Source organism: Marmota marmota, unplaced genomic scaffold (genome assembly GCF_001458135.2).
Source record: "Marmota marmota marmota unplaced genomic scaffold, marMar, whole genome shotgun sequence".
NCBI classification, from domain to species: domain Eukaryota; kingdom Metazoa; phylum Chordata; class Mammalia; order Rodentia; family Sciuridae; genus Marmota; species Marmota marmota.
Genome location: NW_025999932.1, coordinates 29,936,808 through 29,952,995, shown reverse-complemented (window position 1 = coordinate 29,952,995; position 16,188 = coordinate 29,936,808). Strand labels below are relative to the sequence as shown.

The following is a 16,188-nucleotide window of genomic DNA, read 5'->3' as shown; positions in this document are numbered from 1 at the left end:
AGAGTTATCTCATTGGTTTTGTTTTAGAATTGTATAATATGCCAAAATATTTTATGGGTACACTATAATTTACTGAAAAGTAAAGGTCTTATTGCTATGACAAATTGATGTTTTACAACAGGTGATTAAAAAAATTTTATATTCATTTTTATGATAGATTTGCCTGGTTTTAGATATATTAAAATGCCATATTTTATCTTCTATTATATATTTTTTAGAGTTCCATTATATGTTCTTAATTTATTCACGGATCTTCAGTATTTTGAAAGTTTATAATTTGGTTGAAATACTTATTCTTGTAACTATAAAATAAGAGGTAATCCTCCATTGATTAGAAAGTCAAATTCCTCACTGGGGGCAATGATGAAGTTAATATATTCACTCTTAGTTTTTCCTCTCCCTTCACTATCAAATTTTAGGTCCCTATTTCTAATATTTAATTTCTCAGCTCATATGAGAACAAATTGACTCCTTAGATGTAAATCGACTTATTTCTTCCATCCTCTCCCAATTCATTACAGCTGTATTACATTATTAGGACCCCCAAAATGAAAAATCTGCTGTCACACTAATTTGAACATTTATTTTCATCTCAATTTTTTGTTATATTTATTCAGTGTTTACCAGCAGTCCTTAATTGTTTTCTCCACTCATTGCTAACTGGCTGACCTTTGTCTCTGGCAATTTTCTTAATAATTATTCACAGAAACAATTTCTTGTCTGGTTAACAGTTATTTTCCAGCATCTTTTTATTTAAAGGATAGCTCAGTCTCAGTTTCTTCATCTGAGTATATTATAATTGTTGCTCTACATTTTGCTATATTGTAGGTTGTTTTACAGAAGCCTACAGCCAGGATCAGGCCCCCCCTTATATCCATACAATTATATAAAGAATTGTTATACTTAAGTCCAATAATACACCTTCATGCTAATCGTTCTAGGTCAATTTCCCCAGTGCTGCAGTGTGTCTTTAAATAAGCGAAGTAAAAGTAAAATCTTATGAGTTCATTAAATTATCATGTAAATATTTGTCTTGTTCATTTTTTATTTTTTTGCTTTTTTTTAATTTGGAAACTTCATTTATGCCATGTTGGAACTCATTTTCCTCCCCCATTTTCTCTTTCATTCTTCTAAATTATTTTTTCCTTTATATGTATTATTACTGTTTTTTTTTTCATTTTTATCTTCCTACGCTAGTCAAAGAGTATATTTTTTCTTTGAGCTTCTTCCAATTTTATTTCTATTTGTGTGATACTTTATTTCCTCAAACAATTTTTCCAAAGTTTTGTTAGCTTATAATTCAAGACTTCCATGTTATGTTAACATTTCTTAAACTTCTTGAAATTCTTGTTGGTAGCCATTCTTCATCAGAAGCAATTCTTTCCTTTTTTACTTTTTAAACTTGAGCAAAAATTTAAATCACATTATTTTATGGTCCATTAACATATTTCTTTCTGGTGAGTGTTCCTTACATATTTTAGTTACTTTTGCTCCTTACCCCAAGTTTTCTAATTGATACATATGTACTGGATGTGTGCCATTTTTTTGTACTTTTGATACAGTCTAATTTTCCTGGACCAAGACATTTGCAAAAGATTTCCAAGTATGTATGTAAGGTTTCTGCTTTCACAATTTAAAAATTGTTTCTTTCTTGATGGCCACAGCAACAGACTGCTTCCTACAAATATGGCTCATGTATTATTCTTTGCTATGCATCTTCTGCTTTTCTGAAACACATTTGATAGAAGAAGGATTGTGCTATCAGCCATAATGTATCTATCATTCAAAAGGGTCTACTGTTGCACCTTAAAGTGAGCCTTTAACTTCGGAAACTACATTCACTGACACTTTTTGTGAGATCTGTTATCACTGAACACTCTGACCATTCTCTTCATATATTCTTTTCTCTAAATTCTTCACAAATTGCATTAAATTTAGTGGCTTTCACCAGTCAACAGTAATAGCTTAGAGTGCCTAGATACTGGAGTTTATCTAACTTCAATCTTTCAAACAATTTTGTGAGGGCTTTTATATTTACATCTTACTGAATTATTTGTGAATATTATAGGAAAAAGAGAAAGTTGATATCTTAATCATCCATGTTTATGCAGAAAATGGCCTGCTTATCGTTTTTAATTTTACAATATCTATGATTTTCATCTTCTTCTTTATTTTTAGTTTTTGACTGATTGAGTGATGTATTTGATGGCATCAAGGTTTGAACCCAAGGCCTAGGAAAGTGCTTTATCACTGAGCTACATCTTCCGTCCCTTCTTCTATATTTTTCAATGAGCATTCTTCAGTTTGATCTAGGGCTAAAATCCTTTAATTTTATCCAAGTCAATTTCTTTTACTTAATCAAAGCTACCAGAGTGATCCTTATGCCATACTATCAAATATGCCAGCACCCTATTGTTTAGAAACTTATACTACCCTTACTTGTATGTAATACTTTTTTGCAATTCTGGCTTTGTCTGAATATTCTCTATACTTAAAAGCACCATTCTCCCTTAGCTACTGATTCGATACCAAAACAAAAAACTATATTCCAAAATGTTATTTGAGTACCCAACATGGTAGAATCTTCTACAGTTTCATCAATGTTATGGAAAAACTCTTTGCAAATATAAGCAACAGAAAAAATTGGCAACAGTAAGATTCTAGGAAGAATCCCATCTAGCAATATTAAAGTTATAGTGCTATTTCCTTAGGTTCACTTGCACAAAAACTAGGTTCATGAAATAGCATGTACTGCACAATATACTGTGAACTGCAAACATTAAAATAGTAGTTATTACATACATGAAAAGTAAATTCTGGATTTGGGTGAAGAAATTAGGCAATATATAATTCTTAAGTGACAAACATAATCAAAGACCTCACTGTTAAATAAGAAAAAATATAAACAAATAATAATAAAACACTGACTCAAAATTTAAGTCTAACATCAACTCTTAGAGAAAGATTAAGGTGAATACATGGTAGTCCCTGTGTTAAGAAAGTTTTCAATGAATTCACACTATGTGTTTTATTTTATATCTTATTATATTTTTAAAATGAACAATATTTTCAATTCCAGAAAAAGACTGAAATAAACTATATCATTTAGTGTATTATCTTGTTCCATAATCTACTATTAATAAGAAATTACAAAAAAATTTTATGAATTTTGTAAGATTTTTCAATGTTAGAATTTTTCTAGCCAAATTTCATGTTACAAAACTCATAACAAATTTCAATAGATATTTCTGTAATTCATTATGAAAAAAATCAACTTACTTGTGACCTAAATGCTTCAGAAAGTATCCCAGAACCTTCAGAGCTTGAACCCAAATACTTTCACTTTTAGAAGCCAATAATTTGTAGATCACCCTAAAAAGTATATACATTATATTTTATACATTTACCAATACTAAAAACACATAAAATATATTACAGGATTTTTACAAGTGTTTGGAAAAATTTAAAGGAAGTACATTTCACTAATTTTTCTTTAAATAGCCTACAAATAACTTCTCAAAGAACAATGTGATTGGTTATTGCTAAGTATTGCCTCCCAGAGGACATTGAAAAAAATTTTTCAATTTTAAGACATGCTTAGTTAGTGCTTTATCTCCTCCCCCAATATTTGACTTTGAGAATTAAGACGTAAACTAACAAACAATACATAGGTTTTGTTTGGCTCCTAATTAGGAACTGATATTTAAAAGAAACTAGGACAGCAATGTTCTGTTTTTGTTTAGAGAGGTAACATACAGAAGGAAGAATGAGGTAGCCGTATAGACAGCAAAAGAGAAAAGAAAATTATTTCCTAATAGCTTTGTAATTACTAGTTTCAACTCTAATGATATTTTTATACATACATTATTCAATTTTTACTCAAAATAATTTGAGCAATTTTCCTGTTGTTTGGAGGAAAAAAGCCTATAGTAACACATTATCTAAACTTTAATATTATACAAAAATGTAGTCATATTCATTATAACATATTTGTGCTTTAGAAATTATATTCTTTTTATTAAAAAGTATATTTACATAATGAAGAAAGGCTAATGGTAAATCATTTACATTTACAATTAATTCTAAAATTTAAGAAGTTTCTCTGAGGAGTAGCAGTAGCAACTATAAAATTAGGGTATGCTTTACATCAGTGTCTTTTTTTAAAAATAAAGTGTCACGGTATATTCTGAGATGAAGTAGTCCAGGTTGAACAACAACAGAAGTGGTAACGGAAGTGCACTATATATTTTACATCATAGATTATAGATGAAATTTCAAATAAAGAATTCAAAATAATGACTATAAAAATGATCAATGAACTCCTAGAGAAGACAACTGAATTACAGAATTCAGCACAGGATATGAATGAGAAATTCAATCTGGAGATAAATACAATGAAAAGGAACCAAACAAAAACTGTGAAAATTAAAGATACAATAAATCAAAATACTCAACTGAAAATCTCTCTAATAGAGTAAAGCATGCTAAAGACAGAATCTCAGAGCTGGAAGATTAAGTGGCCAACCCTGAACATGTAGAGAGTATTAATGAAAATAAGAAACCATAATCAGGACACACAAGACTTCTGGGACAACATAAAAGAGTGAAAATTTAAAAATCACTGTAATTGAAGAAAGTTGTAAAAGGCAGGCTAATGTAATAGATAACCTCTCTTTGAGGAAATAATAACATAAAATTTCCAAAACCTTGAGAATAAGATGGACATTCAGATACAGGAGCTATTCAGATCCCAAATAGTCAAGAGCAAATAAGAATCTACAACACCTTAAAATTAAAATTGCTAACATGGAGAAAAAGGACAGTTTGAAGAGAAAAACATCAGGTCACTCTCAAAGGCAAGACCATCAAAATTTCTTCCAGTTTCTTAGCATAAACTCTATAAGCCCAGAGGACTTGGGCTGATTTTTTCCATGTCCAGAAAGAAAATAACTGTCACCCAAGATTGATATATCCACAAAAGCTATTGATAATCAAATAAATAAAAACCTTCCAAGATACGCAGAAATTAAGAGAATTAAAGTCTACTAAGGAGAACATATTTAAAGATATATTTCACCCAGAAGAAATGTAAAACAAACCTAAGAGCTCACAAAGGAACAACTATCATTTCAAGAGTGGTTAAACAAATGTGAAACAGGGCCAAAATGTACATTATAAGTAAATTTAAAATGACAGAAATTAATAAACATCTCTCTATAAAAACACTAAATGTAAATGGTCTCAAATATCCAATTAAAAGAAAGACATGAAGAATGGAATAGAAAATAAGACCTAACTATCTGTCGTTTGCAAGAGACTCACCTTCCAGGCAAAGAGAGCCACATGCTGAAAGTAAAAGAATGGAAATTGATATAACTTGCAAAAGCAACCCCAAAACATGCAGTGGTAGCAAATCTCCTATCTAACAAAGAAAACTCAATCCAAAATTAATCATAAGAGACAAAGAAGGTCACTTCACATTGGTAAAGGTAAAACCCCACCAGATGATATGATAATAATAAATATTGATCCCCCACATATTGGTGTACTTAATTATATAAAACAGACACTATTTGAATTAAAGACTCAATTAGACCCCAGTACAATAATACTGGGTGATTTCATTATCTGTTCATAATGGAATGAAATTAGAAATCAACACAAAAAAATGACTATAGGAACTACATATAAACACATAGAGAATGAACACTGCACTTTTGAATGATGAATGAGTGATAGAAGAAATTAGGGTAGAAATTTTAAAATTCTTAGAATCAAAAGAGAATAGAGACAAAACATACCAAAACTTCAGAGACACACCATGAAGGGAGAAGGAAAGTTTATAGCTATGATTGCCTACATAAGAAAAATCCAAAAAATCATTAATAACTTAATGGCACATCTCAAGACCCTTAAAAAACAAGAACCAATTCTAAAACCAGTGGAAGAAAATAAGGAAGATCAAAGATGAAATCAATAAAATTGAGAACAAACAAACAAAACAAATAGAATAAAAGGTCAGTTCTGTGAAAAGATAAACAAGATTGATGAGCCCTTAGCCAAACTAACCAAAAAGAAATCCAAAAGACCACATTAGATATAAAAAAGGAAATATCACCACAGATATCACAGAAATACAGAGAATCATCGGGGACTATTTTAAAAAATTATACTTCAATAAATTAGAAAACCTAGAAGAAATGGATACTATTCTAGACACATGTGACGTCCCAAAATGGAATCAAGAGGACACAGAAAACCTAAATGCAACAATAACTAGCAATGAGCTAGAAGAAGTAATAAAAAGCCTTGCAACAAAGAAAAACCCAGGACCAGATGGATTCTCAGTTGAGTACCAAACCTTTCTAGAAGAACTAATGCCAATGTTCCTCAAATCACTGCATGGAACAGAAAAGGATGGAACACATCCAAATTCACATTATGAAGTCAGTAGAATGGGAGCCATTAAGAATATAAACAAGCTGGTGCAGTGGCACACATCTGTAATCCCAGTGGCTCAGGAGGCTAATGCAGGAGGATTTCAAGTTCAAAGCCAGCCTCAGCAACTTTGCAAGGCCCTAAACAACTTAACAGGATCCTATCTTTACATATAAAAAAGGGCTGGGGATGTGGTTCAGTAGTAAACTCCCTCTGAGTTCAATTACTGGTACCACCAAAAAGGGGGGGGGGGGGATACAAACATTAATAACTGCTGGAGAGGATGTGAAGAAAAAGAAACACTTTCACACTGTTGGTGGAACTGTAAATTAGTACAACCACTATTGAAATCAGTATGGAGGTTCCTGAAAAGACTACGAATGGAACCACCATTAAACTCACCACTCCTCAGTATTTATCCTAAAGAATTAAAGTCATCCTACTATAGCGATACATGCATACCCATTTTTAACTTAGCAAAATTCACAAATAGCCAAATCATGAAAGTAGCCTAGTATGGATTCATCCATTGTCCATAAATAGATGAAGATAAAGAAAATATGGTATATATAGAAAATTGAGTTTTATTCAATAATAAAGTCAAGGATTGTATATTTTATCTCATATGTTCAAGTTACAGAGGAAAAAAGAATAGAAATCTGGTTGTGATGGAAGAGAGTCTCATGAATTCTGAAGGGGAAGCAGTAGAATACAGGAAAGGGAGCAGGGGGAGGGAGGTAGACAGGAAAGGAAAAATAGTGGGGAATGACTTAATTATGTTGTTATATTTTGTGTATGTACAAATATGTAGCAACAACTACATTATGTACAACTGTAATATGCCAATAAAAATACAGAAAATATGTATAGCCAAATAATACATTATAATATGCCAATAAAAATACAAATAAATATTAGCCAAAGAATCAAATGAAATACAAAAAGATGCTGATGAAACTGTGCTGTGAACTAAAGGTAATTTTCTCTCATTAATGTATTTGTAAAATATGATTGATTAGGTAGTATTATTATAATGAAAGTTAATATTTATCAAAAATAATACATCAGTATTGACTTGGTATCAACATTCATGTTTCATTTCCATTTCGGATTTCATAATATATTGTAAGTGGTGGTGGCAACTTGTTTTTCAGATATTTACATCTTTAGTATATTCTGATTTAGTAGTCATCTGATCCTATACTTTCTATTTAGTTATATCAGTAAGTGTTTCCAATATTTGGGTTCATTCATTTGAACATCTGATGCCCTCAACATTTACTGAAAATTATAAAATTAATTTTTCATGAACAAATCATAGTAGAAATCTTTTGAGACTTTTGGAGAACTCTTCTAAAAATCCAAGTCTTCAAAGAGCACTGGTACAATCATCTCATTAAATTCTATGAAGGCCCTAAAATGGCAAGTCTGACCTAGGAGATGGATTGGTGAACATTTTCATTAAGCCTGTGGCAGAAACCAAGGGAGGTAGTCAGCACATAGCCAGCTGAAATTAGATATTAAAAGACACTTCAGAGAAAAAACTAGATGTTATAAAATCGAATTTTAGAGAGACTACTTCTGTATGACAACAAGAACAAAATGTACTATAATTGAGAACAAAAATAAAACACTACATTGTTGTCAAAAAAAGGGGGGGAGGACAGGTGTCTCATATTAAAGTTTAAAAAAAAGAAAGAGAAAGTCTTCAAGTCTAAAAAGTTGTTATATGCAAATAAAACTGGCCAAAAACAAGAAACACACAAAAAAATGCCCTGGGAGTTATTGATATGTCATTTCTAAACTCTTTTGTAAAAATTTATTGAGATACACATGTTACAATCCATATTTCCTATTCTTCCCACTAACTCAAATTCCAGAAAATAAAAAGAGAATTTCCCTATAGGAATGAACTACAGATTCTAGTTCATGAGATTATTACTCAAGATAATGTTTCCCCTACCTACCTAGTTATGTTAGAGTCACCATAACTAAACTTTCAGAATCTTTTGGTTTAGGCTTCACATTCCAATCTAACTTTCAAGTCCATTCTCACTGCACTGCTAATGACTCAATTCATCATTTCTAATACTAATGAATAAATAATATCTGCTGATCTTGCTACATCACTCTTGTCCTTCATCTCATATTCCATAACTGCTGATTATAAATCTAAAAAAACTGGCAAAGCACATCATTTCCCCATTCAAAATTTTTCAATTTTCATCATCAACAGGAAAAAATTAAAAAGCCTAAAGTGATTACCATAATATAAGCCTTTGATATCTGGCCTCTACCTCTTTCTTGGGCCTAATGTCATAAAATTCTCTTGCATCTCTTTTTGCTGAAACATACCATGTTCTTTATTGTACTTGGGAAAAAAAAATCTGCTCTTCCAATTATTTGAAATGCTGTTTCTAAAGCAATAATAATTAATCTACTTAATGTCTGAGACCATCTTCTATAAACTTCATAATTTTACTTGGGTATGCGAGGATGGATAGCTGTTTTTTCCATTTATTCCTTTCTTATGTGTAAGATTTTGCTGCATTTATTCAAATGTTTATACAATAGCATCTAGGATGCACAGCAGTGCTGCATTAAATTGTAATAAGAATACTATTATAATCATACCTTATTCCATTTCTTTGATCAAATGCTGGGATCATTGAAGCTGGGTGTTCTGACATTAAAGCCACTAGTAACTGTAACACATCATGAATATTTTCATCCTGCATAATAAGAATCATAAATATTTAGTTAAAATTCTTCTCTAAAGCTTTGAATAAAATGATTAAAAGACCAATAACAAGTCCTACCTCATGCATTGTGAGAAGGTAATTTAATATACTCTGAAGTTCATCTTCCTTGACCCCTCGGTCCTAATTTTTAAAAAATATTACATTACTTAATTTAAATCTAAAATAAAAACTTTAAAGAAAGGCATAAAAATGACTATTTTATAAGAAAGTAAAACCTTATAAGCAGTGATATTTTAATTAAAATCACCAAATACTTCAAAATTCATAGACATATTTCAAGTTACATAAGTAAATATTTGGAAAATCATATCTATTTTTAAAAAGCTATCAAAATACTTGACACTATCAACAGTTAGGATATCACCAATTGTATTCAGTATCTCTGATGACTACTTCCTTAAAAAAGTACAAATACAACAGTTTATTTTATCATCTTTTGTATACTGTTATGATTTTGCTTTTATTTTCCCTTTCTCTTCAAATTAACCTTTAAAAACTCATACTGTAATAAAATACACAATTTTTTTGCAAGGTTTCTTAACCTGAAACAAAGACAGTTTTCCAGAATGATATATTTATACACAGTTACAACTCATCTGTCCCTTGCCCCTTTCTGACACATTCCTTAATAAGAAGCTTCTCAGAGCATTTAACCAAGTTATTAAACAAAAGTTAACACAAAATTTCAAAACTCTGAAAGCAATTCATAGACACTATTAATTTAACAATAATCATTTTTAAAATATGCCAAAAGTTCCCTTCCATAAAATATACTATCATTCTGAATTATGTAAAATTATTTTACCTTTAATATAAGCTGTTTCAGAAAAAGCAGCATAAATGCCCGAAGTGATATAATTTCTTTTTGTGATGGCCGGGGACCATCTAGAATAAGAAAGAAAAAAAATCCACAATATTAACTATGCTTAATGCAATTATGTTGGAATAGTATGGAATTCATTAATAATTATATTTATTAAAATTATAATATTAGTATTAATGCTAATCAATTTCCATAATATCAGAGTGTCTAAAAATTAACTTTCATGTTTTTGGTAAATACAAATTATTCACTAAATGTCAGAATAGGAAGAAAGGTTTTTTTAAAAAACTTCCAATATATTACTATCCATGGATAACTTCATAATAACCAAATATTTACATTTATACTTTTTATTAGCTTACTGCATTTCCCAATATTTATTCCATCGTCAATTAAACTTTTTTTCCATTTATAGACTCTCCATTTTCACCCCACATATAAGAAAGCACAGAAAAAGTATAGTATTCTACTTTATCATGATTATTTGTTTTGTAGCCTTTTTCTTCCATGTACATATATACAATAAAAAGTACAGTAGGCATCTGATAAATGTGGAATCGATAGATAAAAATGAAGGTGAAAAGTTAAAGCATACATTATCAGTTCCAACATATTGCCAAAATTTTTAAATAATTATACATTTTATTTCCAAAAAATTAAGAATATGAAGTGATATATATAACATGCATAACATACAATAGTTAAATTATACTTTTAAGAAAAATAGCAAGGCTCATGAAAACCCTTAAAATACTGTCTTTCTTGAAGCAACCAGGATTTATATGTCTGCTTTTTTAAGTATTTAAATTATAATCCCTGCATTTATAATTTATACCATCTTATTATCTACCCAACAAATATTTACATGCAGATTATTAAACTGCAAGCAAATCACCACCCTAACAATCCATTCCACCTATTACTAAGACACATCTCCATTTCTCAGAATACTCTCCACATTTTTTGCCCCACTCCTACCAAGAGTACACTAAGTACATTTCCCTTATCAGTTATTAGTATACTGTTTTCAAAAAAGTCTCATAAAATATAGTGCACATAAAGTATAAATGCACAACTTAATGAATTATTGTAAAATAACTATATAACAACCATTGAGGTTGGAAACTGAACACTAACAGTAGCCTGATAGGGAAACACAACAACCACTGGTATGGGAACTGCATACAGAGTTGCAGGGATGGAAATGCTGATTTATAGCATATTCATATTTGTGATTTCTGTTTTATAAATACTCCCACCAGACTGATTTTAAGTCCAAGCTACCAACTGCTTAACAATAGTTTTGTAAAATTCCTGAATATTTCATTATTATCTGTGATATGATGTCAGATTGCCCACTCTTCTCATCCTATTCCTGGGCTCAGCTCTGTGTCACATCATCTTCCTGATTACATTGTTCATTCCTCGCCCTGTAGAGACAGCTATTTTCTTAGCAATAATTAACTTACTTTTATTTTTCCTACCACTTAGTAAAACTCGACAAGTTTTATAGTATTTCTGTGCTCAGATTTATTTTTTCTTTACTGTTGGAATAATGATAATAATATTGCTTACATCATAGAACATTTTGTGAGGAGTAAACATGTCAATATATGTAAAGGAATAAGAACAGAGTGTTGACAGTTTTAATGGTAAGCACTCAGTAAATGTTAGATAAAATTATTCTTGCCATTTATTTCAGAATGCAAATAGCAAATTGCGGAGAAATATATATTTATGTGTTTGCTATACATTTGTCATGAATCAAATTCATGCAAATAGGTTACTCTGGCAAATATGAAATTAAAATACAAATCACAAATTATACGATATATATGAAATATAGAATAGTAAGTTGTTTACAACTTACTATTCTATATTCTATATTTTATATTCTATATCCTAAGTAGTAAGTTATTTAGGAATATATATATACTTAGTAAAAGACTGAAATGAAGCACAATAAAAAAAAAAGTTAAATGCTCAAGTAGAGAAAAGCAGTAATAAACATAAAATACAGAATGCGGTTATATCTAGTATGCCAGGCAATGGAAAAGGGAGACCATAGATAGAGCTTCAGGTTTATTTCATATATATATATATATATGTATATATATATATATATACATATATATATATATATGAATACATGTGCATGTGTGTAAATAATATTCATATGCTTTACATATATGAATTTATGTGTGCATACATATATTCATATATATAAAATATACATTTTTAAAGATATCATAAACCTGTTCATATATACATACCCATATATATTACATAAATATATACAAAAATATGTATTTATAAAAATAATATTATTATATATGTATATTCTTATTAAAATATCTAATTTATAAATGTTATGTATACGTAAGAATATATGTCTATGACCTCTTCAAAGTAAATTTCTGAAGCACCTATAATTTGAAACACTTAGGTACACATTCATGTGTATGTGAACAGAAAAAAATGGAAAAAAATTTTCACACTCATAAACTGTTATTTCACTTGCTACCACAAACATGTACTACTATATGATATTTTTAATATATAAGTTTTTATAGTGAGCTATAAAAAATAAATTCTGAGGCAAAAATGTTAAGTCATATCAAAGCAAAATGATCCTATTTCTCTAGCCAATTGCTTATACCTGAATAACATTTATATGAAAATTTAATGTAATACAAATTTTCTTCTATGCTCATAAAGGAAAATATTTTAGTTCAACATGCCATTGAAAAAAGCTATCATTTAGAAAACTATATATTTCAAAACAGAACTTCACATTCTGTCAAATAATAAAATTAACTGCAAAACAACTGTTATTAAAGAACAAATTATAAAGAAAAAGAAATGCTTTTGTACTTTTTTGTCAACTCTTTTTTTTAATTCCTCCCACCCCAAGGATTTAAATCAGGGGCACTTAACCATTGATTTACATTTCCACCCCTTTTTATTTTTTATTTAGCAACAGGGCCTCCCTAAATAGCTGACCTGGCTTTGAACTAACAATCCTACTGCCTCAGCCTCCCGAGCTGCTGGGATTACCGGAATGCATCACGGGACCGGGCAACTGTCACTCTTCATTAAAATATATTTATTGGTTCTCTCCTTTCCCTCTTCTTGAGACAGTTGGAGCCAGTGATGCATCAGGGGCTGGTTCCCTGAAGAGGCAGCAAAGGCCAAGGAGACTCCCAATATACTTGACAAAGCCAAAACGATAACTAAATCTGGCAATACCATAAGAGATAGTGGGACCAAGAAGAAAAAGTAGGACTATCAGTGTCAAAGAAACAATTGGGACTGAGGAGGCAATAAGGACCGTTACGAAAATGCTAAAACTAAGAATGTGATAATATAATATATGATAAAACAGTGGTTTAACAGAATAGAATAAGAAAATATACACATGTGTTAAAGATAAGGGGACCTAGACTTCTCATTATTAAACAAGAAAGTTCAAAATAAAGTTTGATGCTAGATTGAGTCATCACGGTTTTAGACTAGAATTGAATGTATTGGTGTGAACTGACATTTCTAATAGGGATAGATGTGTGTGTGTGTGTGTGTGTCTATGTGTCTAAATATTCTATACATAGATATAAACATATTTCCTAGATCTGTCCACTAAGAATATCAAGAATCAATGACATTCAAGGAGCAAAATATACACCTAACATAAGACCTTGGTTTCTAAAATACATACCACAAACCAGGGTTCTTTGCAAAAATAATTGTGATTCCAGGACTGGGACAAGGAAAGTATCATATGAACCCAGAACATCTCATGCCAGAAAATTAAAAAAAGCACTACAAAATTACGGATATTTATCATAAAGACCCAAAACTCCATGTGAAGGGACTGACTGGTCAAATCTGAGAATTTGAGCTTATATATAAAACAGAGGACTCATCGCTTCTCTGCCTTTTGGCTAAGATCAAGTGTAAAACAGAGGACTGACAAACTAAAAATTAAGGGCAAAATTTATCATGCCTCATGGTTTTGTAAGTCTCATTGGAACAAGTCATACCCATTAGTTTACATATGTGGTTATCTCTGCAATGAAATGGTAGTGCTAACTACTTGCAAAAGAGTCATTTTATGAAAACATAAACCTAACTGCTATTTTATGCAAAATCCATGCCAAATGTTGATATAACACATTGAACAAAATGGAAATGCCTGAGATTAGATTGATACAAAAAAATTTGAATAAAAGGATAAAAACAAGTTTTTCCCTATAGTAATATGTAAACCAAAAAAATGTCTTAGTCTAAATGTATTTCTCCATTAAATATCTATTAGTTACAGAGGCAAAAACAATAATTTCACACAGAAAACTCATCCTAGTCAAATGTTCTAAGTTAACATCACTGGTAGCCAAGACAATCATTTTGACATAATACAATGAGACAGAAAAGAAATGAGTTCTGTGTTATTCCTTGAAAAAAATGAAACACCTGAATCATCATAAGCAAATATCAAACAAATCCAACCTGAGAAGCATTCTAAATAACGTGTCTGTACTCTTCAAAAGTGCCAAAGTCATGGAAATACTAAAGGAACTATTACACACTGATTTTTTTTCCTGAGAAAAATATTGAGATTATTGACAAAATCTGTATGGGGTCTTTGGAGTATATCATACTAATTCTATTTTCCTATTTTAATGGGTACCCAATCATTATTTAACAGAATACCTTTACCTTTTAAGAAATTCACAGATAATCTCTTAGTGATAAGGAGGCATCATGTATAAATTTAATCTTAAGTGAAACAGAAAAAAAGTATGTATCCACATGAGTGTTTCATTAAAAGAGAAAATGAAGAATAATATAGCCCATGAGGTAAAATTTAAAATATTGGAAAATCTGGTGAGAGATCTGAGAACTCTTTGTATAACTCTTGCAATTTTTTTGTAATTAGAAATTAATGGTTTAAGCAGAAATTAACATGTATGAATGTAATTTGTAGTAAAAAATATACTATAAAGTTTAGAAACAATGGCTCTGAGTTAATTTATATGATTCAACTTTCAATGCTTTCAGTTTCCTAACCTGTAAAATGAAATGACATTAACACAGATACAATTTTATTTATATAACCTAATATGTACATATAATTACATTACAAATTATAAAACAAATTAACATGTAGAATTCTAACCAGAGAATCTAACAAATGGTAAGCAATAAATTTTGAGCATTATCAACTTAAAAGCAATGAAAAAAGAAAGCTGTAAAGGACAAAGTAGGTCTAAGTGTGAAAAACAATTTTGAAAGCACAATCCATAAAATAAAAAACTTACATTAAATGTTAAGATAGTATGTTATTTCCCTTATCTAAAAGACTGATATAAAACTGTAATATTCAATGTTATTGTGAGTATGCTAAGAAAAGCCCTCTATCACACTATGTCATATTACTACATTATAAACTATTAAGACATTTCTGAAAATAACTAAAAATATTTATTATCAGTAATTTTAAACAAATCAAAGATAGAGGTAAACAAGTATATACAAAGGAGTGGATTACTCTATATAACAGACTTAAGAAACAATGTAAATATAAGGACTTGAGGAAAAAAATGACAAAAATAGGAAAAAACTCTCAATTTTGTCAAAGAGGTAAAACATATTTATGCAAAGAGAAATGGAGGAAGAAAACTTCATAACCTTGTAATATTCATTCCTGTGGTTTGGGTCATGAATAAATCTTTTCCTCTAATATTATTTTATTTTCTATAGTTGTAAATTTTTTTATAGTTAGAAAAGCTGACTGTAATTTTTAAACATTAAAAAAACACTGTGAAGAATTAAATTAGTCTCTATTACACTTAGAACAAAGTATAAATTTGGAAAAGCACAAAAAAAGGTTAACTATCTGAAATGTTGAAAGCAAACATACTAAAACACACTGATCATAACCTGTATGTATGTTTACTGGTTTTTAATATTGGAACAAAAATTAAAGAAAAAACACATGTAAGTTAAAACGAAGACTATTGCTTATTTTTAATTAACTTCATTCCAAAGTAGTTTATTACTAAAAGGCAATAAAATTCTTCTTACCATAAACAATTCTCAATATACCAGTCTACTTCATAAGAAAGAAAATAGTTTAGTGATAATTTTATAGTCACGTACATCTGT

General features: G+C 29.8%; 1 protein-coding gene across 13 annotated transcripts in view; it reads right to left on the bottom strand.

Moving 5' to 3' along the window:
• Nbea (neurobeachin) overlaps nt 1-16,188 on the bottom strand; it is a 646,499-nt gene that overhangs the window by 476,267 nt on the left and 154,044 nt on the right. For all 13 annotated transcript variants that reach the window (XM_048800828.1, XM_048800832.1, XM_048800829.1 and 10 more), the window contains 4 exons: nt 10,006-10,085; nt 9,258-9,320; nt 9,073-9,170; nt 3,280-3,372 (listed from right to left, as the gene is read on the bottom strand). In XM_048800828.1, coding sequence (XP_048656785.1) covers nt 3,280-3,372; nt 9,073-9,170; nt 9,258-9,320; nt 10,006-10,085 — 334 coding nt within the window. The remainder of the gene's footprint in view (nt 1-3,279; nt 3,373-9,072; nt 9,171-9,257; nt 9,321-10,005; nt 10,086-16,188) is intronic.